The sequence below is a fragment of the Sinocyclocheilus grahami genome, unplaced genomic scaffold (assembly GCF_001515645.1).
Source record: "Sinocyclocheilus grahami isolate Dianchi unplaced genomic scaffold, SAMN03320097.WGS_v1.1 scaffold461.1, whole genome shotgun sequence".
Lineage (NCBI taxonomy): Eukaryota > Metazoa > Chordata > Actinopteri > Cypriniformes > Cyprinidae > Sinocyclocheilus > Sinocyclocheilus grahami.
Genome location: NW_015505640.1, coordinates 261,785 through 288,939, shown reverse-complemented (window position 1 = coordinate 288,939; position 27,155 = coordinate 261,785). Strand labels below are relative to the sequence as shown.

Here is a 27,155-nt window from a genome sequence, read left to right as displayed (position 1 = left end):
GTGCAGATGAAAGGGACTAATAGGATTCCAAAACTGAATCAGAGGTGACACGGTTTGAATGAACCCATGTATAGAATCAAAAACAAAGATGTCGAAATAAATGAATCAAACTCTGAATCATTATAGTGATGAATCCATGAATTATGTAGCTTATATAACAAACATACTCAACAAGTATCTTGCACAAAACCACTGCAAAAACAGTAAAGAAGAAGAAAAGAAAATCCTCTCTTTTCAAATTAAGATGATTACATTGGTGGTTCAGTTCATTCATGTTCTTCTTTTTTCAACCCCTTTACTCTTCTACTTCTACTGGGAATTTTTTCTGTCTTGTTATAACTTGTCTATGAAATTAAAATTGTTTAATAGCTGTATAGTCATGCAACCGTGCTCTCTCACGTTTCTAAAATTTGTATGGCGTCTAATACAATGTGCAAAGAGAGAGAAAGATGCGTATGGGGTGGAGTTAAAAATGTTGTGACTAATGTGCATTTTGTATCAGCAGGGTGTGCCCACTGCCCACTGGGAAAAAATGTATCCATAGAAAATGGCATGTAAATCCCAAGGGAAGCAACACCCTTTTCCCTCTGAAAACTTGTATGTGCCTGAATTCCATTTGGAACATTTGCATTGTTCTTTGATCCAGCTGTCTTCGGATTATTCACTGAGATAATGAGTAATAAAATCACTTAATATGTATCATATAGGACTGGCTAAAATGGTATGCATGAACACTCTGTAAGGATGTTAAACTCTTGCTGGTAATATAAGCCGGACATATCCTCATATGACCCCAAATCATACAAATGTTCTGTCTGTAATCAGCTGGCGCATTCAGCTAAAGTAAAATTATTATAGTCATGTTCCTACAGTTTATTTAAAGACGCATACTTTCTTTGTAGTGATTTGAAAGGTATATTTAAACATGATTTGATTCCCAGGAAATGTATGAGCTTTCAAAAAGGTACTAATATGTATAATTTAGGTACTAATATGTACTTTTAATATGTAACGCTTTTGTACAAGTGGCAGCTTTGTAACTTTTTTCCTGAGAATATATATCTGAAATGCAATATGTATGTCGCTCATAAAGCACTTCTGTAGTGTATTTTAATAAGAGACAAAGCATGAGCCTCCCAAAGTTATATAATGTAATCGAAGTCTTTATGACCTAACTTCCTACATGGCATATTATTATACAATGGCTTAAATAATTTATTCTAAAATATTTTAGATTAATTGCTTCAAGCTGAACAACATGCATTTTCTGTCCTGTTTATGCTGCTATGCCAACAGTAGTAGATTAAACTTTTTTTTCTGTGTGTCAGTCTAGGCGAAGTTACTGACGCATAGATAATACATCCAGCCACACCTGTGTTCACCTGAACATGTCTTAAAGCTTTAGTTTGCTGGAACATAAAGGATAAAATTGTGATTCCTGAGGGTATTGTCTTTTTTTAAAAGTCTGTCTGTGTACCTGCCAAAAGACAGGGGAGTGGCTTGGCATAAAATCCTACCCAGAACTCCTGTGGAGACTTGCTGGTCAAAGGAGAGAGAATATCAGAAAGAAAACAGCAGAAGTCAGGTAACAACATTCATTCTGCACAGGTGAAGTTCACAGGCAACTCTTAAGTGAACTTTATCTAAAATCCCTTTCTCTTCAGATTCTCAAGGATCAAAGGTAAAATATTTTATTAATGATTTTGCTTTCTAAATTTTTTTCTTTTAATCACAAAAAAGAGAAAAGATAAACAAATAGCAATACATTTGTGCTTTGTTAGGCTATGTAAATATATATATTCCTTCTTATTTATTCATAATTATTGCTTTTTAAATGATTCCCGTTGCACTCCTCAAATATTTATTTGAAATTGTTTTTGTAAACATATTTCTTTGTATTTTGTTTCCGTGCGGGACTGCACCAAAGACAAAAACCCAGACTGAAACAGTAGAAACCAAAACGTTTGTTTTTGTGATAATAATGATAAATTATGGGTCCATTTTATTAATTATGAGACGTTTTTAATGTTTCATTGTTTTATTCTAAACTTCGCAGTAAATGTGGGGAAGAAGTCGGGTTAAAATCTGAACTGATTCTGAATTCAGGGATGAAAAGCTCTGTACAGACAATCACCATTAGCAAATAAAGGCATTATTTGTCTATGGGGGACCATTCACTGTGTTGAGCTTTTTCATGTATTGTGGTTTGCAGGGAAACAGTAGCTGGTCTTGCGTTTGAAACTGAAGATGTGAGGAGGGTGGGGTGGTGATAAATTGCTATACTCTCTCCACTGTAAATATGAGACTATAGTTGTACTTGCTAGTCTTTTGTTGGAGCAAAAAATTGTCCTTTAGGCATTATTTTTCATTAAAGTTGAATTTGGGTATATGTGTCATTTGTAATTACTTTTTGGAAATGGTGTGGAATAATCTTCCATTCTATAATATTCTTGCCTTGAGTAGAATCTGCTAGGAAAGAGAAGAAATCCTTTTGTTTATCAGTGTGCATGCAGTTAACATTTCTTGTTAAAGCATGTTGCTGTGATGGACAAAGACAGTAAAACATATCTTCTTGTAAAAACAAATTATTCTGTAATTTCATTCAGGAATATATCACAAATTAAGTATAATTGACTAAATAAGTTTATGTATATAATGCATAATATTTATTGCAGCTCTTCTCATCAAGTACTATCCCACAGTTCAACTGTAATAGAAACACCTTAAAGCTCTATTTGAGTATGTCTAGATCTAGACTGACTCTGCTTCGTATCACACCGATTTGAATGATCTGTAATTGTTTTGCTACATTTATTTAGCATGGAATGGATGATTTAAGACAGCAAAGAAACTATTCAGGAGGAAGTTCAGGAGAGAGAGGTAAGGGTGTTTGATTAGCTTGAGTTTATCAATTTGCTGTGAACCTGAACCAAAATCTTTTGTGAAAATCTTTTCATTGTGAAGACTGAGCCACCTGGTTCTGTAATGTTACTAAGAAGCTTGATTATTATTTTGATGAAGTGGCAACGTTTTATTCAGCTATATGTTTTTGAATTTCAAAGCAAGAACTGTTCACATTTATAAGACATGTATTATGAAAACAGGCATCACAGAAACAATTTCTACTACTAGAATTACATCTTTACCTCCACGTAAGTTACCCCTGTTCACTTTCCCATGTACATTTGATCTGTTTTCACTGTCTGATTTATTCATATTCAATGCCTTCTTCTTCTACTGAATTTGTGCATTATGGGAAAATTCCTGCTTGTTAAACTGTGGCTGTAACTTGAGCATCTTTTTCAATATGAGATCAAAGTGGTCATTGCTGTAATTTACCGTGTTTTTAACCCGCAGGAGGCTTCAGTGCATCCGCCAGCAAGGGCATGTCAAGCACCTCTGGGTCTCCTGGTCTGGAGAAGAACATTTTGACTCAGAACAACAGCAGTTCTTTTTTTTCATCGTGTAAGCCAATCTAGCATTATTTTTTAAGAGTTACACAATAATTAGTTTCAGGTTTTACTCTGATACAGTCTTTATACTATATATTATATGTTTAATATTTAAAACAAACTCATATATTTCGTCCCTGTTTGTGTGTCTCAGCATCTGTGGGTGTGAGTGCAGGTGGGTTAGGCTCTGGATCAGGAGAATATCTGGCAGAGGAGACAACTGTGAGCAGGAAGACAGGTGGTGCCTCTGGAGTTTTCGAGAGTCTCTCTGGTTCGGGAACTGGGTCGAGGCTGAGATCCAGCTCCACTGATGGCATGAGAAGAACACAAGTCTCCCCTTTGTTTGTGGAGAGGAAAAGCAAAACTACTCATTCACGTCGTTATGATGGTTAGTCACAACTGAGACACCTTAAATAAATAAATAAATAAATACTTTTTTAGCATTTGTTTTGTCAGTCCCTCATAATTACACTAGCATGTAATATATATATTTTTTAACTTCAACAGGAAGTTCAAGTGACAGCTCATCCCCAGAAATAAAAAGAAAAGACTATGGTAAGACCCTCAGCCAAATTTTAAAAAATGTTTAACGTAGTTTATATGATAGAGACAAATGAAGAAAGCATCTTCATTTGTTCTTTAGAGTTTTATTGTACAAAAAGCACAAATGGAACATCAGGATCATCAAAAATTTTGGCACTAGGCCTTCCTCAGTGAAATATGATAGAGACAAGAAATATCACCTTTTGTTTCAATTGCTCTGTTTTCAGGTTCAACTAGAGGAAGGAGTCAAAGCAGGGGTGAGATTATTATTTACACTAATGCAAATTACTTTGCATAGAATAATCATCTTTATTGTCCAATGGTATTATGTTTATAACTTTTTTACTTTGAACACTCTCTCCAAAACCCCGCTTACAAAATACATTTCAAACACGCAGTAATTCAGAAATGTTTCTTTGTCAGAAATACACCACTTGATTCTTATTCGTTACTCGAAGCATTCAGCTGTCTAATATTTCTAGGGGGAAAAAAATACCATTGTCTATTGCAACGCTCAAAAACAGAGAGCTCATAGAGGAAAACTGTTTCCTACACTGCTGTGTTCCTGTTCATTTCCCAAGTTTTTTTCTAGTAATTAATAAAATAATTTCCACTCAATTCAATATTCAATATCTATGGAATTTGAAAAGTAGTAGTGGAATAAACTGAAAAGTGTACAGTCAGTCGTCAGTATCAGAAAGTAAACATTGCCAAGTTACGTTCAATGTTTCTCAGCACTTAGGGGTTCCTGGACATTACTCATCAGTTACATATTTAAATATGTGTGCTAAATGTATGTGTTGGTGTTGAAATAATGACAAGATAATTATTAGTTCAAGTATTTTCTCTCTAGCTCTGTCTTTCTGTGTTTGTTTTAGAGACGGAAATCAGGACCAGGCTACAGAGTGCATCTCCCTCCACTAGATGTATGTTATCCCTCTATTTCTGTCTATTTCAGTTGTTTTAGGAAATCACATAAATAAATACAGGTACAGAACCGAAGCACTTAACAATACTTAAATTTGATTTTTTTTTTTTTTAAATAACTGATACTAATATGATGAGAAATGTTTAAACAGCCCCGTTATAACTTGAGGAAACAAGTTAACAAATGTAGGCCTATACAGTGGCAGATGAATGATGAATGAACATGAATGAACATCTGAGGGCATATTGAAAGATACACTACAACTTTTTAGGCTACTAGTATCTCATGTAATCACTCAATGAGTGTTTCAACTGCGGAAAGACAGCAGCTTGAAAACATTGTCACATAACTCAGAAAATCCATTCAGTGTCCATAAATTATAGTGAGAAAAATGTACACTATGGAGAATTTAGCAAAAATTACATTAGTTATATTTTTACTCATATAATTATTCTTTTTTTATTATAATTAATAAAACTGCACATATATAACTTTACTATAAAAATGGTCGAATATGAACTTGTATACAAATCAATTGTTACATTTAACCTTAACAATATGGGTCCCTGTATAGTTTAGTTTAGAAAATTTGAGGAAAAAAAATAGCACGTACTTAATCACAATCTTGTTAATTATTCCTGAATAATTCTCACACCAGGCTGAACTCAAAAGTTGGCAGCCCTGTTTGAAGTAAGTTTTAGGTTTCCTGAACAACATTTACAAAATTCACTGTAAATGTTAATATTAGATCTTTTGCTCCAACCGCTGGTTAATCAGATGATAGAAATAAGAGAAATAAGTTTCAATAGACTAACATTTGAAGTTAAGGTAGGAATGAATAGCTGATGTCAGGTAATCTGAAGTAATCAGCAATCGCAGAATTTATTCATGTTTTTTTATGCCAGGTTGGAGTTATGCACTGATTTTCTGTCATGATCTATGGACCCCCTGAATTAGTCTTGGCCACCCCATGTATAAAACTCTAGCTCTGCCACTGTGTATAAAGTTATTTTTCTCAGAGGCTCAAGGAAAAGCTGAATAAGTTTTTTTAACACCACAGCGGACAGTAGCATGAGAGAGTGAACGTGAAGGCAAATTTAGACACGATGTTGTGGTTAACACAGTGCTGTTGCTACAGGGACAGAGCTGGATGATGTGAAGAAGCTGTTGAAGGGATCACGTTCGGCCAGCGTCAGCCCCACACGTTCTCCCTCCTCCTCCCCTCTCCCTATACCTCGCAAGGCCAAAACCTTAGACACCAAGATCTCCAGCAAGCAAGGTATTGTAAGCTGCAGAAGAGCTCAGGCCATTGACAAATCATGCGTTATTAGTAAAGCTTATGTATTAGTAAAGATTTTGTAGTAGATAACCACACCAGTGGTGTGCAGAGGAGCCCATTTATTTTTATGCACAAAAAATACCAAATTCCCCAGTTCATCCGTGCATAGAGATCTTGTGTTCAATTCCAAGGCGTTAAAGGGGTCATATGACCTTGCTAAAAAGAACATTATTTTGTGTATTTGGTGTAATGCAATGTGTTTATGCGGTTTAAGGTAAAAAAAAACACATTATTTTCCATATAATGTATGTTATTGTTTCTCCTCTATGCCCCGCCTTTCTGAAACGCGTAGATTTTTACAAAGCTCATAGTTCTAAAAAAAAGCGAGGTGTGCTGTGATTGGCCAGCTTTCTAGTGCGTTGTGATTGGCCGAATACCTCAAGCGTGTGACGGAAATGTTACGCTCCCCTTAACATACTGTGATGCCGTCTCCCAGCAGGACGAGACAAAACCAATAAAACTCATTACAAATGAGGCATTTGTTGCATCCAGTGGGGACATAATTACTGATTATAATGACTTATACTGTCTTTTTACGAGTTGCATTGCATATCGCGCCGTGTAAACATAAAACCATGTCTGCATTTGTGATCTGAGAAACATCAATCAACAAGCTACTCTACACTGCTCAAAACTCGAGTTTGAATCATCAGTGGCAAATTATTTAAATATAAAAAACGTTCTTACGGGCTGTGAGTCAGAAGGCCAAACAAAGTAGTTTCGCTTTCACAACGAAACACAGTGTCTCCACAACATGGCAGTGGCGGCAACAGCAAGAATTATAGTTACGCTTTCTTTTTTTGCGTGAACATTTGGGCGGCATTATGCAAATCTTCCAACATCCTGAGGTAGATATGTGGGGGCGTGTTAGAACGAGCCGTTTTAGGTAGGCGTGGTTGACTCTTAACTTTTATAAAGAATATCTCTTTGGATTTGAGACTTTAGTCTTCGCAACTTTACAGATCTTCTTTATGCACCAAGAGTTTGTAACACTCCAAAGAGAAGGGAAAAATTGAAATCGCATCATATGACCCCTTTTTAAGACTTCCTTTCAATTTTTTCAGTTGAGCAATATGACACCACTATTCTTGATGCTGACCTGGCCTCATACACATGGAACAGCTCCACACTGCCCTCTACAGTCTCCACTGGTACTGCTTACGGCTTCCACAGCAACACCAACAACATGTCAACGGGAGCTACTCTTGTTAACAGCACATCACCATCCTCCTTATCAGGTCTGCGCAGTTGATCACTGATTTACTAAATTGACCTGGTAATAAAGAGAATTTATCAAGTCGACCCTCTGTATTTTATTAACCAAGTCATCACCAACATCGCACTCTATTTTCTGGTGTTATTATAAATAAAACTGCTAATACATCAAAACATTCAGTTGAAGGCGCGGTCCTCCAACAGACATATATTAGCTATGTTTTTTCTTGACTTTCAGTGTATGGCTTCCACAACAATTTAGCTCCTGCTAGTGGAGTTCTAACTTCCAGTGGAGTTAACACATACTCAGGTATCCTCTGAGGCATATAATATTAAATAATTGTGATGACATTGCTTTGACAAATGACAAGTTAATAACACTCCTTGTAAGCATGTTAATTTCTTTATGTGGTTGTTTTTAGGATATGGAGTCCAGAAGAATTATGTGACAAGTCCCAGCAGCACACTTGGTGTTGGCACAGGCGTCTCCACTGCAGGTGTTTGTTATATTTACCCTGTTCAACAGAGCTCAACAACAAAAATGGCCCGGGGTCAATGTGAGCGAAGTTTTGAGACAGTTGATAGAATCGTCACTTGCTCTGTTGCCCAGTGCTGAATTCTCAAAGTAGTTCAAAGTTCAGCTGTTTAAATGTCACAATGATTAAATTGTCTAGAATAGACTTTTAACATAAATGAGGTTTTGTCGAAATTGCATGAATAGAGGCTTAGAGGAAGCAGCTAGGATGGAATGAAAATTATCAACAAATCAGTATTAGAGTTTTCACAGTATTAAAAAAAAAATCCTAACATTTAATGAAAATTATAAATATAATATTTTATAAATACACTATTGTTCAACGGTTAGGGGTTGGTAAGGTTTTTGAAAGAAGTCTCTTATGCTCACCAAGGCTGAATTTATTTGATCAAAATACAGTAAAAACAGTAATATTCTGAAATAATATTACAATTTTAAAATAAATGTTTTCTATTTTATTATATTTTTTAATGTAATATAATCTATGACGGCAAAGCTCAGTGTCACATGATCCTTCAGAAATCATGCTAATTTGCTGATTTGCTGCTCAAGAAACATTTCTTCTGATGATTGATATCTTCTGATTATCAATGTTGAAAACAGTTGTGCTGATTAATATTTTTGTGGAAACTATAATAGATTGCAACAAGGTAAAAGTATTTACTGACACTTTTGCGCAATTTAATGCTTTTGTTTGTTCTGTTTGAGTCAATGAAAAAGTTGTTAGGTCAAGTAAAAATAAGAACTATCTTTAGTTTTCTAAAGCGGTAGACAATGTTGCTTGACGAACATGAACACTGTGTCCTTTTAAGTGGCAAAGACATACTTGACATTCAAACGTTTTTGTTTATTTGTTATGTGGGTATTTTTAGGATATGGAGTGCAGAAGAATTATTCCTCAAGTCCCAACAGCACACTTGCTGTTAGCACAGGCGTCTCTACTTCAGGTGTTTGTTATACTCACTCAGGAAAAAGATTTATGGCTACTGTCGTTCTCTAAGATATATTCAGTGTGGCATTATAAACATGAAGCCTTTGTGTCATATATAGGAACTGGTACAAGGACCCTTAATGAGAATGTGTCAAAGAGATACCTGACACTGGAGAAAGAGAACATTCCAGTGAAGAGAGAAACCGAAGAACTTATCCTGACCAAAGACAGTGGCAAGCAGTTTACCAACAGCACTCCCAATGGGACAGCGGGTAAACACAGGACACTAAGTGTTGTATTTGATGTTGCTAAGGGGATTATTTGTGCTGTTTGAATGAAAGTGATTTAAAATATAACATGATTAATTTTATGACCTACACTAACACTACATTCTGATTAACTGAATACACACAATCTTTGCTTTGAAGGGTCATATTCAGATGTTTCAATGAAGAAGGAAACTATAACGACCAGCTATTCTGAAAGTGCTCCTGTGAAGTCTAGATCTGGTGCATATTGTAAGGGAATTAATTTTCATGTATCTTGATATTTATGTTTGATATAAGCTTTTGAGATGTCACTGCTTTTTTGAGATGTCAAAACATTATCGAAATATCTGTCAATAAACATTTTTTTGACCTCTCCAAAGATGGGTCTACATCAGTGTCAACAAAAGATAAGGCTACATATGCAGGTAAATCCTTTTATTTGAAAAAAAACATTGCATATAATATAGTATACAGTAATGCTGTATAAAACAGTGGCTCACCTGTCTCCTGCTGTGTGTGTCCTGTCAGAGATTCACAAGGCTAAGGTTGTTGATGACGATGACTGTAAGTGTGGAGGGGGTCTTTGTGGATGTGGGACAAACTGCTGTTCCTGGTGGAAGTGGCTGCTGGGGTTTTTGCTCAGTCTCCTGCTGCTCCTCGGCCTTCTGTTTGGACTCATTGCTTTATGTAAGTCTTGTAATTTTAATGAAAGACATGATACATTAATTCACTATTTCTCTTGGGGGGAAATTATTGCTACTAAGACATTTGAAACAGCTTTTCAAAATGTGAGGCGAATTATGATTCACTAAATAACAAATAATTTTAATAACATGTAGTATTGTATTCAAAGAGAGCTGAAAAGTTATTAAAACATAATAAGCAAAAAAATAATTCTTACCTCTATGGATTTGGTTTTAACTTGGGAGAAGGGAATTAGTATCTTATGTATCAATGTGTATTTATAAATAGAGGATTACTGTTTGTGTGCAGTTCAACTCAAGATTAGATTTTCTACCTAACTTAAAAAAAGTTACTTACAATAGCACATAAATATATGCGCTATTGCATATTGTCTTCTAATCTGTTGCTAATCTCTTTTCCTTAAAGCTGAGGAGGTGAAGAAACTACAGTCTCGTGTCAGTGCTCTTGAGGGAATATCCTCCTCCATGACAGCCCACTCGAGTCGTCGGTCCTCTCCTAATGATGACATTGGCTTATATAAAGAAGCTGGAAGTAAAGCGGCATATGTTAATTCACTGGATTCTGCACACAGTACATACAATTCTGTACTGCAGAGACATGTACAGCAAATATTGAAAGCAGAGCTGCAGTCAGAAGCCATGAACGGTACATCACTGAACACAGTTCTGCTTAGATACACAAACACGTGCACCTAATTATGTACATTGTTTATAAAATGTCACGCATATATGCATACATTTAATACAAATAATAATATTAATATTTTTTTTGTGTGTATCTAGCCTTCCTTGCTTCTTCAGTTAAAGCTGAAAGAGGACTTCCAGGGCCTAAAGGTACACCAGATATTCAGTTTTTACTGAACTGCCAGTGCAGAAAACTTTATTCCTACATTCTACGGAGATTTAATAGTCAATAACCTGCTTTTCCATCACTACATCAATCACACATTTGCTCTTTTCACCACTCTTAGGTGACACTGGATCTCCAGGAACGAAGGGTTTGTACAATTTTAAAACTGGCTGTGAAATGTGAATTAGATTAACTGTTTATATTGATATGCTTACAGTCTCAAACATGAAAACGTAAACAATTTAAACCTGTTTTTCAGGTGATAACGGTTTTCCAGGCCTACCAGGTAAGAATAATGCTTGATCCTCCTGTAGAGTGCAGAATGAAGTCTTAAAAGATTTCATTGTTTTTTTTGTTTGTTTGTTTTGTGCATATCTCCGCCAGGACATCCAGGAAGAGAAGGAGGAAAAGGAAGTGCAGGTACCTGAAACATTATGCAATATTTTTATTTTGTGGAAAAACATTCACTATCATTAATTCTGTGTTGAAATCACAAAGTAAATCAACAATTACCCCAAAAGCCTAAGAGGTTCAAGTTTAGAGATACAGGCCATAAATGCTGCAGCTGACAGGTGCTAATGCTGTAGCACTAACAAATACCCTAAAATCCAGTTGACTGACTAATCCCTACCTACATTATATAGACACATCTCTTCTGTGAACACTTGACTAAGTCCTGATAATGCTCTTACTAAAAACATGAACCTTTTCCAGATGTTGCCTCATCAAAACTTTAAAATGTGTATGACAGGTGAACATGGTCCAGAAGGACCACCGGGTTTCAGGGGAAGAGATGGTCAGCCTGGACCCCGTGGAGAGCCAGGACCCCCAGGAGCTGGAGAGAAGGGTGAAAGGGGTAAGATACTGCATACTTGGAGAATATGGCTCTTGAAACATGATACTAGCATTTAATTTGTAGTATTTCATTCAATACAATTTAGGGTTCTCATATACAACTTAAATTTGAGAATAAAACTACTGTTTTGATCTCATTTACAATGTGTCTGTGTATCTGTTTTTTTCTCCAGGTATTCCTGGTCTTCCTGGCTCTCCTGGTCTTGTTGGTCCACCTGGGCCTAAAGGTCAATACAAAACATAGTTTACATAAAGGCTGATACTTATTATATTCAGTGAAATTAGCTGTACAGAATCATTTGAGATTGGCAAATGAAATGCTTTGGCATAAATATATATAAATGTTACATAATCACTAAGCAGTAATGCAATATTAGCATGTGTTTGATCTTTGTTCTCTTTGTGTTTGTTCAACAGGTGCTAGTGGTTTACATGGTAATCAACTCTTTCTTTATAAAACATATTTTAGCGCAATTATGTTATTTTTGTGTTATAAAATAATGACATTAACAAAAAAAAAAAATAATAAAAATTCTGTGCAGGTGAACAAGGCCCTCAAGGCTTCAGAGGTGAACCTGGCCCTGCCGGGCCTAAAGGTGTGTATCACAATGAACACTTGGTATGTTTTCAAAAAGCATTATATAAACAAAATCCGAATGTTTATAGATTTAAAAAAAAAAAAAATCTTTACAGGTGAAAGAGGTCCCTCCGGTCCACCTGGAATTAAAGGTTTGTAACCAATTATATGTCAGCCTGAAATACAGTATCCAGTTCGTTAGTATAGCCCATGTGAATTCATGTAAAATTATGTGTGTTGTATCAGGTGATCATGGTGATAGAGGAGAAAATGGAATGCCAGGTGTGTATGTTTGTACTGAGCCATATCAAAGAACTTTATTCATTTGTGCCATGTTTACAAATATTTCATTCATTGTTAAATCACTGTACCCTTTGTCAGGTGTTCCTGGTGCTGCAGGACGACAAGGGCCATCTGGTGAGAAAGGAGCTAAAGGATCAGCAGGTGATTCATCTGTAGGAACAGACACAAACCTGAGATTTTTGGCTTTTTGCCATTTTATTGTTAGAATAGGGAGAGAACAGACATGTGATAGGCAGAAGAGTGTGGAGGGGGATCAGCAAATTCAAAACTCAAACCTAAGTCCAATTCGGGTTGCCTGTATATAAGCATTACAGGTCGACATCAGACAGAGCTATATTTTTAACCGTGACGTGTTAACCAAAAAAAATTCTGTTTCAAATAAATGCTGTCATTTAAACTTTCTATTCATCAAAGAATCCTGAAAAAAATGTATCACAGTTTACACAAAAATATTAAGCAGCATGACTGTTTTCAACATTGATAATAATAAGAAATGTTTCTTGACCACCAAATCAGCATATTAGAATGACTGAGGGACACTGAAGACTGGAGTAATGGCTGCTGAAAATGTCCTTTTCCATTACAGGAATAAATTACCTGTTAAAATGTAATAAAATAGAATATAGCTTTTTAAAAACTGTAATAATTTTTCACAATATGTTTGTATTTATATTTTGATGATGCAGTCTTGATGAGCATAAGATACTTCTTTCAAAATCATAAAAAAATCGTACCGACCCCAAACATTTGAAAGTTAGTGTAAATAAAGTCTCAAGTAGATCTAAATAGATGGAAAATGGCCAGAAATGGTTTGTTCCATTCATTTGTTAGCTAAAGCTATTTTTCTTGAAACAATATCACTAAATCATATTACTATATTGTATATTCCAAGACTGGATTGCTTAGTTGCTTAATTGGCTGTGGGTGCATGGAATCTATTAAAGTTCTATTATTATCAGGACTTCTTTAATGCAAATATTGTATTGGTATAAAAAGAAGTCCCCTCTGAGTAATTTTTGTCATTTCATTCTAGGGCCTCAAGGACCTGATGGTGAAAAGGGCCAAAGAGGTGAGTGACATTTTAAGATTTGATTATTATTTATAAAATTAAATTTTTTTTTATTTTACCTATATCTGCATCTTTATTTTAATCTTTGTCTGTATTCTGTGTCATTTTTGTTCATATCTAGGTGAGCCAGGCTCAATTGGCTTACCAGGAATCAGAGGACCAGCTGGGCCACCCGGCGATCCTGGGCAACCAGGTATAAAAGCATGTAGAAAAACATGATCCTCATTTTGAGAAAATGATCTCAAGCTGCATGTTATAGCACGGTTCCTATCATTTGCCATGTAGTTATACACATTCAAATTACTCAAGTTTGATTTTTGATTTTTTTTCTACTGTCCTCTTTAAATCAGGAACTTCAGGGATTCAAGGACCTCCAGGTAACCTGTCACTTGAACTGCATTCTTTTCTCTAGTCTACCTGATTTATGTTAAATTTTTATGCAGTTTATATTTTTACAGTTTATCTGAACTATGTATGAAGATATAACGGTGATCATGTTTGCTTTCTTTTCTCATAGGCCTACCTGGCAATCCTGGTCAGCCTGGAGCTAAAGGTGCTGTGTGTTTTAGTAAAATAGACTACAGGATCAATGCTTGCTTTTTTAAGTCTTGTGTTTTTAGCGATATATTTTGTATTATTTTTGGACGTTAGAATCATATGTGCAACTGTGTCTATAAATGTCCAAATAATGAATCTGAAAATGTTCACAGGTGAGACTGGTGAGGCTGGAAGAGTGATCAATGCAGGTAAGACTACATGAAGTATTAAAACACATTTAACAGTTTACTGTGCAGTGATGTGAACTTACTGAGAGTTTTAATTTTTCAGCAGGTTCTAGCTCAGTGGCAATCCCAGGACCACCTGGGAGGCCTGGTCCTCCTGGCCCATCTGGAGCTCCAGGACTCTCAGGTATGTTCATAATCTTCACACTGTTAAAAACCCAGATCACAAATCCAGCCAGTCTGTTTTCAAGTTATTGACATATGCTAACTAATTACACTGTTTGGGTACATCAGTATATTTATAATTTAATTTTATGGTATGTCTTGCGATGCTAGGTCCCGTTGGCCCTGCTGGACTTCCTGGTCAGCTTGGTAAATCAGCATTTTTCATCTGGAGTAATATTGTATATTAAAATATAAATTATATCCAAATGACCTTCCATGCATGCATCCATCCACCTTGATTTTTGTGCAGGTCCTAAAGGTAATAAGGGAGATCAAGGAGAACCGGGTATTGTTGTTAACGCTGGTGAGACTTTGGTTGCAACGCGAGCAGAAAGTGAGTCAGAAAGTGAGATCTAATTTGAACATTAGTAAATTTATAGAAATGCATTAATATGACACTTGTATATCTGACATTTTTAGGACAGTACGGTGCTGCACATGTTGGTGTTAATGGACCACCTGGACCTCCTGGTCCCCCAGGGCCTCCTGGACATCCAGGTACAATAACATTATCCATGAAAGGTTTCAGGATCAACATCTGTTGAATGTCTGATTTTTTGCCACATACATTGTCTTTTAAATGTGAAATGTAAGAGTTTATGAAATTATACAGCTTTATATATGACAAAATATAATTTTATACTTTTAGAGTGGATTATATTTGAACGCATTTAATCAATTTTTTCACCCTATAGGCGATTCTAGACCAGGTCCACCGGGACCACCTGGTGAAACAGGTGCAGCAGGTAAGATGAAGTAAAGGAGTAGTATTCTCATATTCATACCTGCCTGTTGTGGCATACTCTTCTCAACTCTTTTGTTACTGTCTTATAGGATATGGCAGACCTGGTCCTAAAGGAGACAAGGGAGAACCAGGAAACTTTGTGCCTAATTCAGGTTCGATTCCAGCATATATCTAGTATTATACGTTGTTCTAAGGGTGTTGTGGTTTTTTAAGTCTCACAATTTTACCAATGCTGCCTGCACAGGAACATTTTTTGCGGGACCACCTGGGCCACCAGGACCCCCAGGGCCTAAGGGAGTGACAGGTTAGTCTTACCCAGAACTGGTGTTTAGTTGATTCTACTTGTTGGTACCTTTATTCCAACCAGGGGCATACATTTTGTCAAACAGCTGGGGGGGACAATAAACATAAAAGTTCTCAAGTGCAATTTTTGAAGGGGACACAATAATACAGCTAAAATTGTACTTGTAAGGATATGTATACACAGAGGAAAGCCTTACTACTATTAGTGCAGCAGAGAGACCGTGCCAAATTAGACAACTTCAAGCTGTCGTGGTCGTGCCGCGACAGAGGTCGTGTCTGTTGTAGACATTACTATCCGTCACAGTGTTGCCAAGTCTGCGGTTTTCCCGTGAAATTGGGCTACTTTATCACTGTTGCCGCAGGTTGTTTTTCATGTACGTGGGTTGAAGCGACCCCAATAACGTGTATTTTAGACCCCGGAATGCGATTTTCACTGGGGGACCCCCTCGAAACGTGGTTAGTTTGGACTAGCTTTGGGCTACTTTTGAGTAGCAATTGGCCGGGTTTTGTTGTGAAAACCTGGCAACGCTTTCTGTTAAGCAGGTAACATTATTATTGCTAACATAGCGACTCGTTGAAAAATACATTGGCATCATCTGTATTAAAGAGAAAATAATCACTTTATCCGATGTTTAAGTGAATAAAATAGCCTTGACATCCTTACTTACTGGAGTTCCACAACTTTGTTCTCTCTCACCGCCGAACTTGTGTATGTGTAGGTGATGTAAAAGAGGAAAGTAGGCATTTGGACCAAAGCACTGTGAGGCAAGGGAGGGGAGACTCAAACTGTTTCTAAACTCTAAACGTTTGTGTTGTTTTACTACTTACACAATTATTTATGTGCTATGTACAAAGTATAAAACATTGTTATTTACAATACCCCCCCCCCCCCCCAACCTATCACCAGTGAAGGCACTATGAAAATGTGATGTCAGAAAGTAGAATATTTAACTATTATCAGATATCTAATGATACATTTATGTAAATTTCAGGTGCCCAAGGTCCAAGAGGATACCAGGGTAAGGCTCTCTTCTCCAGCCAACACTTCATATTGGTCACAAGAATTGATATAAACAGTAAAACACATAAATACTTAGACAGGTCACCATATGCCTTTTAATAGTGCTTTATTTATCATATGTGACTTTATTTTTTAGGAGAACCAGGTCAACCTGGCCTTCCAGGTAGTTCCGGTAGAGTTAGTAAGTTACTTTTTTTTTTACACATTCATTAACATTGTGACAGTTACAGCAACAGATTTGGTCAAAAATGAGTTTTAATTATGTTTTGTTTGCCTTTGTTTAGTTTATGTTTATTCGTTTTTGGCACTTAGACCCTATAATACTTAATTTGCTGTTAAATAAAATATTGTGAAGAGATTATACGTTTTTCAGTGTTCATAAAAACAATAAATAGTATGGAATTAATTATTTATTTTTTACTCTATATAGTCTCTGAATATGGTGTGGCTCAAGGTCCATCTGGTCCCCCAGGACCTCCTGGACCACCCGGACGAGATGGCCGTAAAGGTAAAAACCTTGACTAATGATGGGGAAACATTGTATTAGGGCTGTGCAATTAATCGCATGCGATTGTCATGCGCATCTCGTCAGTAAAGCCAGTTCCGTGATTGGTAGTAAATCGCCATCACCTGCTTTCAGTTGGAGTGGCATTTAATACACAGAGCCGTAGTTCACTGACAAGCTAGGCAATATCGCGTTCATAATCGAATGCAATTCATCTGCAATTATGAATGCAATATTGCCTAATTTTCAGTGAACTACGGCTCTGTGTAGTAAATGCCGATTAATTGCACAGCCCTCCATTGTATTCCGTTTCATTAATATCTACAGTACAATAACCTTTAAAATAATCTCCCAGGGGATCCTGGAGTACCAGGTACATCAGCATTCCAAGGAGAATCAAGAGGTAAATATTAATGTTGCACTGTATATGTTCACCCAAAAATTACAACCCTCGTCTCATTCCAAATCCATAAGACTTTCGTTCATCTTTTGTTCAACACAACTTACTTTTTCCCCCCGTGTTCTCTAATCCTATGAATTTTTGGGTGAACTAAATCTTTAATATAGCACCATTATTAGATTATCAAACGAGTTTCCCAAAGCAAAACAGTACCGTAACTCTTGTCACTTCTTGTTGCCATCAGTATCAGGAGCAGTTGCAGTCGGGCCACAAGGGCGGACTGGTCCTCCAGGACCTCCTGGTTTACCCGGTCCTCCAGGTCATTCTGGTGGATCCCATTCTGCTGCAGACTATCGTCGTTACATCATGGAGTATATGCAGAGTGAGTACCTGTTCATTTGCATGATCACACTGCTGCTCCTGAAGGTCATTTTCTCATGAATAAGTGACATCCTTTCCACAGGTGACAGCATGAGGCAGCATTTGTCTAGTATTCAGGGCCCACCTGGTCCACCTGGGCTTTCAGTGTCTGTAGAGGATGTGGCATCTCGGGTTATCGCTTACATTCAGCGTACGTTAAGACCTGCTGTGAAATGTTTAATGAATGTCTATGCATCATGCTGCATTTGTGGTAAAATATATAATTTTGATTCAGGCTCTGGAATTAGTGGTAACAGTATTAGCCAAGGTCCTCAAGGACCTGCAGGACCTCCTGGCCCACCTGGAAGTATAAGTGCTGACTACATCATTTCCCTTTTACAGAGTGAGTAAACCATGTCAGACCTACTTGTGTATAAATGGCCTTTTGAATCTTGAATCTGAGAGTTGACCCAGTGACTTTCTTGTGCTCAGGAGAAGATGTGAGGCGTTATGTGGTTGGCCCTCCAGGACCACCGGGTTCACCTGGGATTAGTGCTAGTACCTTTAATGCACAGGAAGTGGCAAACTATGCCATCAGAATGATGAATGGTGTGTCTTTAATCTGAATCTTATTTTGAAGCTGCAATAGATTGAATTCTGTCTTTCTAATGGCGTTTGTTAATTTGTTTTTAGAGCAGGGAATGACAGGCAGAACTGGACCACCAGGCCCTCCCGGCACACCTGGCCAGCCAGGTGCTTCCTACAGTGACATAACCGCTCTGCTTCAGAGTATGTGATTCTGTTCAAAATTATAGTGTTTTAGATGTGATTTGTAATATTTTGTTTTATAACATGTAAAGAAGTTTCCTTTCCTCATATTCCACTTTGAATGTGTTTGAAGGGTCAGGGCTTAGTGGAAGCATAGGACGTCCTGGGCCCCCTGGTCCTCAAGGAATACAGGGACCCCCTGGTCCACCTGGCACCCCAGGAGGCTCCTCTGCAGTCTCAGGTTACAAACTAGAGGAAATCCAGCTCTACCTACAGAGTGAGTCCTCTCATGGGTTTTATTGTACTGTCGAATACACTTTTGCAGTTTTGCCAAAAAAAAAACTCATTATATGATTTTCTGTTATTTAGAATCTGGTTTTAGGGGACCTCCAGGCCTACCTGGTCCACCAGGACCCCAGGGTCCTCCAGGAGACACTAGTGGCCTTGTATCATATTCAGGATCTTCTGCACGAGAACAGATCCGTGCTGAGCTGCAGGACTACCTAAAGAGTGAGTGTCACTCACAACACACTCTAATCTGGAAACTGACACCTCAGTGTAACTTTACAACGGTGGACATTGACTGATTTTTAACAAGTGATCTCACGCCGTTCTACATTATCACAGTTGAATGCATGATTTTAAACTGTCTGTGTCCTAGATTTGTCTGACCGATTCCTGGAAACACTTTGTGGTTGATTGCCGCATCAATAAATAGTCTCATATTTTTTCAGGTGACACTATGAGGCGCTATGTACACGGTCCCCCTGGGCCCCCCGGACTGCCTGGTCAGAAGGGTGAACCTGGACACAGTTATCACAATGCCAGAAGCCAATACCGTTATAGCTCTGAGATCAGTGAACCAGTGGACTACTCCAATGTTGCACTCAAAGTGACTGATTACATTAAGAGTGAGTAAAGTATCATCAAGTCCTATGCACCAGTTATATTCATAATAAAGCAATAAAATTAACTTAACCTTGTGATTCTTGAAAGAAATATCCACGCTTGCAATGCAGCAAAAGAACAGTTTATAGTCAAATATTCTAGTTATGTTCTAGTCATGTTAACAAATATTAATTTATTTGTAAGTATTTTTTTTAAATATGCACAAATTTACTCGTGTGCCTACTATGCAGAAAACAGCTGTGGTAATGTTTTCTGTCTTGTCACATTCCGTTATAAATTATATGAATCACAATAGACTATATTTTCAATTCAAAACAGAAATTTGACAAAGTTGTTAAGTTTGCATAACTGGATATTACTGATGATCGTTTAACATTTTTATCGTAAAATAGTTATATTAAATGTACTTACGTCTTACCTCACACTTTTTCATTAAGACAGAAGCGCTGCACTGGAATTCATGCTCGACTTCTGTGACTTTTTCTTTATTGTTTTATGAGTACTATGAATTTGGAAATACTAGTCATTCACATACTGTTCTTTAGTCAACTATATACCCTGTCGGCAACTGATGTTGAAAAGACGTCAAATTGACATAATCAAACTTTACATGACATTGATTTTATGCAAATTGAACGTCAAACATGTTGGCCTACATATACATTAAACCAATTTCAATGTGGGATTAACTTCCTATTTTCACCCAATTACTACAGGAAGAAATTGCTGTCCAAACTGAATTTAAAATTGTTACAGCATCTTGACGAATATTTGATGTCAAATTGATATCAAGGTGCCCACTGGGTCAAAGACTATAAAATACCTTAAAGGCGCTTTGACTGGGTTGTAGGGAAATATGCATATTTGGATGCAGCCATTATCTTTTTGAGTGAGTCATTGAGTCATTCACCTGATCAATTTGTTCTAAAACACTGACTCATTTAGGAACAAAACACTACTAATTGTGTGTGTGATTCTGCTTTGGCTTTGTTTGGTACTGCGAGTATGTGGCGGTGTTGTGTCTAAAAGACAAAAGTAGAACAAAGCACAGTAATAATAAGCAAATCCATCCATTTTCCAAAATCGCTTATCCTATGCAGTCACAGAGGTACTGGAGCCAATCCGAGTGTCTTGGGCCATAGTCAGGGAAACACTGTGGACAGATGGTCAGTCCATCACAGGGCTAACAAGCAAATCCATCTTGCTTGTTTCCTTTAGATCAAGGTATACTGCAGGACCTGACAGAGGGATACTGGAGAACACAAGCAGGAAGGATCCAAGGACCCGCTGGACCTCCTGGTCCTCCTGGGCCACCCGGGTACAGCCGTGTGATTGGTTCCTACGGAAATGTGACGGCTGACTTAATGGACTTCTTTAGAAGTTAGTGTCCACTTTTACTCACATACTTTATCACATATACTGATTATATATTTAATCACCATATTTGTCTTGTATCATTATTCCTAAACATTATTCATCTTTTCAGCATATGGGACCATCCCAGGGCCTCCTGGCAGGCCAGGACCCAAAGGAGACAGAGGATACCCTGGACCTAAAGGAGAAAAAGGTACGAGTCATGATTCATATAGCCCTACTGGACAAGGAATCAAGAACTGAAGTGCTGCCTGCTTGAACATCAAAGTGAAGAGCTGCGAGTATAGCTGTGAATATGCTTGTATTTGGTCTACAGGGGAAATGGGGAGCTCAGGGATACCCGGCCTTTCGGGACAAAGAGGACCAGAGGGACCAAGGGGAGAAAAGGGTGAAAAAGGTTAGAAAACTACATATCAGTCATAGTATACTCGGCTTCTCATCATATACTGTATCTTAGCATGAAAGGTTATAATATTCAAGGTTTTATGTTGTCATCATCAAATAATGAGGTATTTTAAGGGAGCGCTGGATCCAGCAGTCAGCCTGACATGTATCTCCATATTGAATTTAGGTGATTTCCAGACTGGTAAATGGATTCGGACCAATGGTGCGTAAGGGCACACACATTTGCAGCAGCACACCTTTGTGGATGCATTGACGGTGTAAAGAAACAATATACATCTTTAAGATAATTCATAAACTAGCCTCTTTTTATGAAGTAACAGCTCAGAGGCTTGTTTGGGTCCTATTTTATCACAATGTAGTTTTATAAACAACAAATGCATGATATATTATAATCCATACTTTCCAAACGATTTTCAGCTTTACTAGCATGGGTTTAAGACATCAGTCTTAGTTTTCATTATCTAACATTGAATATAGCACTTGAAATGTACTTTTTACCAAGTAGTGGGCTTTGTTATTGCCTTTTTTTGTATTGTATGAATCTTGTCTATGGTGATGTTTTGCATTGCAAATGCACAAAAAATCAAAATGTAACGAACCAAAAAAAAAAAAGGGATCTTAAGCACGAGATTTTTTTAAACCATGCGAGTCATTACAAGTAAAAAGCCACTGAATATGTAACAAAGAATAGAATATGATTTCGATAGTAGCTTCATAGTTTCAGTACCGAACTACAAAAAACACCAACAAATCAAAGAAAATACAATGAGTTTTATTTACAGCAGTATTACAGTATACAAATGGATGCAAGCATTTAGATACATAAATTGACCTCAAAAAAATGCATCAGATATTCCATCGAAGTGCTGAAGGAGGTTAAGGTCACTGTTCAGCAGTATGACACTAGGATATCGGCCCTTTCTTTCGGTCTCTGAACAAGTATCCTGATTTGTAATGCACTGGTTGTGCAAATACCAACTTTTAAAACCAGCCTTTGTAAAATGCATTGTCTTTTCAAAATGTTAATGTCTCTGGTAAAGTACAGCATTTGGGATTTCTTTCAGCATGCAAAAAGTATATAAGCACAGCATGTCATATTATGGATTAGATACAGGTGTGTAATTTCTTGCACAAAACATGTTATCAAAAATAGAGCTTGAATCAGATGACAAGTCCTCAGCAACAGCGAGAAATGTTCATGTCTTCCCACTGAAACGCTTTTGCAGACTGCAATGGACTAAACACTACTCTACATCTATCAAAGTGTGTGTCCTTTAATAAAAAGAAAATCTAAACTTCAGATAAACCATCTAGCATGTGCAAGTTCATATTGCCCTTATATATTGATGAAACATGAAACATAACTAACAATAAAAACATTCAGCTTCAGTTAAATCCATAAATAACTTTTTAACACCATATATGAAACATTCAAGAAGGCAAAGACTGCCCTATTTTTCTTCAAATATGTGAAATTAATTTGCTCATAAAAAAATAAACTTGGGTACTCCGCAACACAAAGTGACTTGCCAAATGAGAAATGACAATTGTATACAAATATTTGGGCACTATTTCCTTCATAATGCACTAAAGAGATCACTACTGGTGCGTAAGGGCACACACATTTGCAGCAGCACACCTTTGTGGATGCATTGACGGTGTAAAGAAACAATATACATCTTTAAGATAATTCATAAACTAGCCTCTTTTTATGAAGTAACAGCTCAGAGGCTTGTTTGGGTCCTATTTTATCACAATGTAGTTTTATAAACAACAAATGCATGATATATTATAATCCATACTTTCCAAACGATTTTCATCTTTACTAGCATGGGTTTAAGACATCAGTCTTAGTTTTCATTATCTAACATTGAATATAGCACTTGAAATGTACTTTTTACCAAGTAGTGGGCTTTGTTATTGCCTTTTTTTGTATTGTATGAATCTTGTCTATGGTGATGTTTTGCATTGCAAATGCACAAAAAATCTAAATGTAACGAACCAAAAAAAAAAAGGGATCTTAAGCACGAGATTTTTTTAAACCATGCGAGTCATTACAAGTAAAAAGCCACTGAATATGTAACAAAGAATAGAATATGATTTCGATAGTAGCTTCATAGTTTCAGTACCGAACTACAAAAAACACCAACAAATCAAAGAAAATACAATGAGTTTTATTTACAGCAGTATTACAGTATACAAATGGATGCAAGCATTTAGATACATAAATTGACCTCAAAAAAATGCATCAGATATTCCATCGAAGTGCTGAAGGAGGTTAAGGTCACTGTTCAGCAGTATGACACTAGGATATCGGCCCTTTCTTTCGGTCTCTGAACAAGTATCCTGATTTGTAATGCACTGGTTGTGCAAATACCAACTTTTAAAACCAGCCTTTGTAAAATGCATTGTCTTTTCAAAATGTTAATGTCTCTGGTAAAGTACAGCATTTGGGATTTCTTTCAGCATGCAAAAAGTATATAAGCACAGCATGTCATATTATGGATTAGATACAGGTGTGTAATTTCTTGCACAAAACATGTTATCAAAAATAGAGCTTGAATCATCAGCAACAGTGAGAAATATCTTCCCACTGAAACACTTTTGCAGACTGCAAAGGACTAAACACTGCTCTACGTCTATCAAAGTATGTGTCCTTCACCTGACACAAAAAACCTGAACATAAGATAAACAATCTCACATGTGCAAGTTCATATTCCCCTTATATATCGATGAAACAGGGAAAAAACTAACAAAAATAAAAACGTTCAACTTCAGTTAAATCCATAAATAACTTTTTAACACCATATATGAAACATTCAAGAAGGCAAAGACTGCCCTATTTTTCTTCAAATATGTGAAATTAATTTGCTCATAAAAAAATAAACTTGGGTACTCCGCAACACAAAGTGACTTGCCAAATGAGAAATGACAATTGTATACAAATATTTGGGCACTATTTCCTTCCTAATGCACTAAAGAGATCACTACTTCATATGTATTTTTGTTTTAAAGTGTGTAATGTCATCTTACGGGTTACATTCCTTGACTGCAAATATCTTTAACCATAAGTCAAATATTAAAAGAAAGAGTTAAAATGAGAAGTTTGTTTTAAAAGTAACTACATGGACATTAAAAACAGAATAGGCCAAAAATACAACATAACAGCTGCTACAAGACTATAACAGCACTGAAGCTTCATTTACTAGCTGTGCAACATTTAGAGAATTGAGTGTAACAGTGACTACACTGTTGAGTGGAGTGTGTCCACATGCTCTTCACCCTTTAAATGTTATTAAATGGTATTTTCTGTCTGTGATGTTGTTTGTTATGGGCATCATGCGACCCTCATTAAGGCGGTCTTATTTATGTATTCCACAAAGACAAGATGATATTGCCTGAGTGTATTCATTGCTAATTTGTGCTAACGTCTCAAGCACAAATTAACATGACTAGAAGACAACGTACAGAATACTACAATATTAATCCATTGGATTCAATGTGGCAAAAAAAGCATGTCTAGGTAATGCATAAGATTGTTTGTCCTTCATTACTGTTAGATTCCAACTTTCAGGTATTTTGGAATTTCATTTCAACCCCATGCATCTATTCTGATCTCATACCTTTAAAAGGCTTAATGGGCTCGTGACTGGAACAGCTCTTCCTCACTTTAGATAAAGCTCAGTGAAGATTAAGAGCCAGAGGAGTGCACACTGGGAATGGGGTAGAATTTAGAGACTCTGCTCTGGGTGGTGGGATTGAGGAATTCGGACTCTCCGCTCATCTTAAAGAAGACTTCCTGTTCCTGCAGTTTACGTGTGAATTCTTCCTCCAGAGCCTAAGAGAGAGCAGGAGACAATCATACAGTATGTGTACTTACAATGAACAGTCCTACTCAAAATATACTGTATGAGAAGGCATATTATCATTCAAGAATACTGTGATCTAATTCTAATATTTGCTCAAAATGTTTATTCAAATTTTTATGTTGTTAATGCTGATCTTTTGAACATCTATTCTGAAAAAAATTTACCAGTTTCCACAAAATATTAAGCAGCACTGAAAACTTGAATAACAATTCAGCTTTATATATATTAGGCTCGTTTTTTCTATTGTATAAGCACTTGAAAGAATCAGGTTTAATTGAATGAATGAAACGTGAATGGAATGAAATCTGAATACCTTCTTCCTGGGCCGAAGCTTCTCCCTCCAGTCTTTCAGCTCCTGACTGTGCTCCTCATCCAGCTCCTTCAGCTTCTGAGTCTCATGCTCAATCAGAAGGTGGCATTTCTCATTCTGATGGCAAAAAGACAACAAATCAGATGTTACAACCAAAGATAGAGGACAGCATAATTTAATTTAAAAGTAAATGTAATCAAAATACAAGCACCAAGGAAAGAGGACGACAGTAAGATTGTATATATGCGTGTTACAGACCTGCATCTGTTGAAGTTCTCTGATGTTGGAGTCACACTGCAGCTGCAGGTCTCTCATCTGGTTCTCATGTTTCTGATGCTGATGAAGTCTCTCATTCTTCTGTCTCTTGTCCTCTTGGGCAGCAAACTGCTCGAAATAAAGCACGAAACACCCTTAGGTCTTAAAACAAGCCTGATTCCTCCGATCTCGGCAAAGCTTTCTGAAAGAGGGTCTGACCTGTTTGATCTTCTCTCTGTCCTGCTCTGGTGTTCCTGTGCCAGTGATCCGCAGGCTCTTTTTAAACATCGCCATACGGGTCTTGGCTTCACTGCGCTGGATCTTGGGCAGCCGAGCTCTTTCCTGTGCCTGCCTGTTCTTCATCTCCTCTATCAGCCGCTGGTTATAACCCTGCATCTGCTCCATCTCCTGATGACCCGTCGTGTGGGAATAAACAGTCAGAGAGTGGCTACTAAACATACCAGTCTTTGATTCACTGAATAGATTTGACAGACAGGTCTCACCTTGTCATGTCTTTTGAGAAGCTGATGTCTCTGCATGAAGTATTGATCCTTCAGCTGCTGCTTCAGCAACTGGTGTTTCTCCTGCAGGTGGCGCTCCTCCAGCTCCCACATGGCTGCCTCCCGAGCTGTGGGTTTGTGAGCCAAAGAAAAGAAGAAATAGAGTGATTCTCAGCCATTAGAACCAGACCATTTGCAGACATGAAGTCATACAGTTCATTACAAATCATAGATGGCAAATCTCAACACGGCCTGTCTGCAATCATTTTCACACGCACGTCTCATCAAATGAGATCTGGGCCGCACCTCAAGAGACTTATGGCTGGCCTTTATAATTGGACCCCTGTCTGAAAATAACATGCAGTTTAGAGAGAGCTTTACTGTCTGTAGAAGCAGGTAACATGTTTAGCTTGTTTCCTTTGTGGTTGGAGTTGACAGTGTGACCTAGAAAACTATTATCACCATATATGCGTGGCTAATTAATTTATAATGAAGATAACCACAATTTAACACAAAAGGTCTACAGGACTTCCTCATAACATCAAACAGTGCAGTTTGAAGTGCAACTAATTGAGTTCATACTGTAGGCAAACAAAAAACAGACCATTCAACATGCTTTCCATTATTATAAATGCAAGAATATTTAGAGTGGCCTCTGTTTATAGAGTGCCTGACCTCTCATGAGCTGCTGCTTGTGGTTGAGACAGTCTCTCTCAATAGTGGCGATCTCTAGTTTGTGCTGCTGAATGATCTTCTTCAGAGCTCCATCCAGCTCCTGCTGCTGCCTCTGGAGAAACTCTTGCTCCTAGGAGCGAGAGGAAGAAAGGAAGGAGGAGGAATCGGGTACAGAAACAACATGGGTGTTGTAAATTAGTGACTGTACATGATCATGCTCCGAGGGGAAGCAAAGTTCA

The 27,155-nt window shown here is 37.2% G+C and overlaps 2 protein-coding genes across 10 annotated transcripts in view; one reads left to right on the top strand and one right to left on the bottom strand.

Moving 5' to 3' along the window:
• The first annotated feature begins 1,529 nt into the window (after window positions 1-1,529).
• LOC107552932 (collagen alpha-1(XVII) chain-like) lies at window positions 1,530-23,390 on the top strand. 6 transcript variants are annotated; one of them, XM_016234972.1, is made up of 58 exons: window positions 1,530-1,681; window positions 2,820-2,880; window positions 3,105-3,152; window positions 3,358-3,465; window positions 3,607-3,840; window positions 3,960-4,007; window positions 4,223-4,252; window positions 4,874-4,921; window positions 6,062-6,202; window positions 7,327-7,500; window positions 7,716-7,787; window positions 7,900-7,974; window positions 8,885-8,959; window positions 9,063-9,215; window positions 9,372-9,461; window positions 9,593-9,637; window positions 9,741-9,899; window positions 10,323-10,562; window positions 10,700-10,750; window positions 10,888-10,914; window positions 11,026-11,052; window positions 11,151-11,186; window positions 11,518-11,622; window positions 11,795-11,848; window positions 12,039-12,056; window positions 12,164-12,217; window positions 12,315-12,350; window positions 12,445-12,480; window positions 12,580-12,642; window positions 13,535-13,570; window positions 13,692-13,763; window positions 13,921-13,947; window positions 14,088-14,123; window positions 14,281-14,316; window positions 14,399-14,479; window positions 14,629-14,664; window positions 14,768-14,851; window positions 14,938-15,015; window positions 15,213-15,263; window positions 15,352-15,414; window positions 15,507-15,566; window positions 16,558-16,584; window positions 16,723-16,767; window positions 17,017-17,094; window positions 17,447-17,494; window positions 17,736-17,873; window positions 17,955-18,062; window positions 18,147-18,254; window positions 18,344-18,460; window positions 18,545-18,640; window positions 18,753-18,896; window positions 18,989-19,129; window positions 19,354-19,530; window positions 20,747-20,908; window positions 21,015-21,095; window positions 21,219-21,299; window positions 21,474-21,509; window positions 22,913-23,390. In XM_016234972.1, exons 2-58 carry the CDS (start codon window positions 2,826-2,828, stop codon window positions 22,918-22,920), a joined length of 4,557 nt encoding a protein of 1,518 aa, XP_016090458.1. In that variant the 5' UTR covers window positions 1,530-1,681; window positions 2,820-2,825; the 3' UTR covers window positions 22,921-23,390. The 6 variants fall into 6 exon arrangements, with proteins under 6 accessions (XP_016090458.1, XP_016090459.1, XP_016090461.1 ...); XM_016234973.1 differs by lacking the exon at window positions 22,913-23,390 and having other exon boundaries at window positions 14,402-14,479; window positions 21,474-21,992; XM_016234975.1 differs by lacking the exon at window positions 22,913-23,390 and having other exon boundaries at window positions 18,545-18,604; window positions 21,474-21,992.
• A 75-nt stretch (window positions 23,391-23,465) lies between these two features.
• Window positions 23,466-27,155, bottom strand: part of LOC107552933 (STE20-like serine/threonine-protein kinase) — a 33,786-nt gene continuing 30,096 nt past the window's right edge. For 2 of the 4 annotated variants that reach the window (XM_016234980.1, XM_016234982.1), the window contains 6 exons: window positions 26,917-27,046; window positions 26,245-26,369; window positions 25,961-26,149; window positions 25,745-25,870; window positions 25,490-25,603; window positions 23,466-25,145 (listed from right to left, as the gene is read on the bottom strand). In XM_016234980.1, the coding sequence (XP_016090466.1) occupies window positions 24,999-25,145; window positions 25,490-25,603; window positions 25,745-25,870; window positions 25,961-26,149; window positions 26,245-26,369; window positions 26,917-27,046 (831 nt within the window). In that variant the 3' untranslated portion in view covers window positions 23,466-24,998. Of the gene's footprint in view, window positions 25,604-25,744; window positions 25,871-25,960; window positions 26,150-26,244; window positions 26,370-26,916; window positions 27,047-27,155 lie in introns of all 4 variants that reach the window. The other 2 variants (XM_016234979.1, XM_016234981.1) reach the window with 1 other exon arrangement.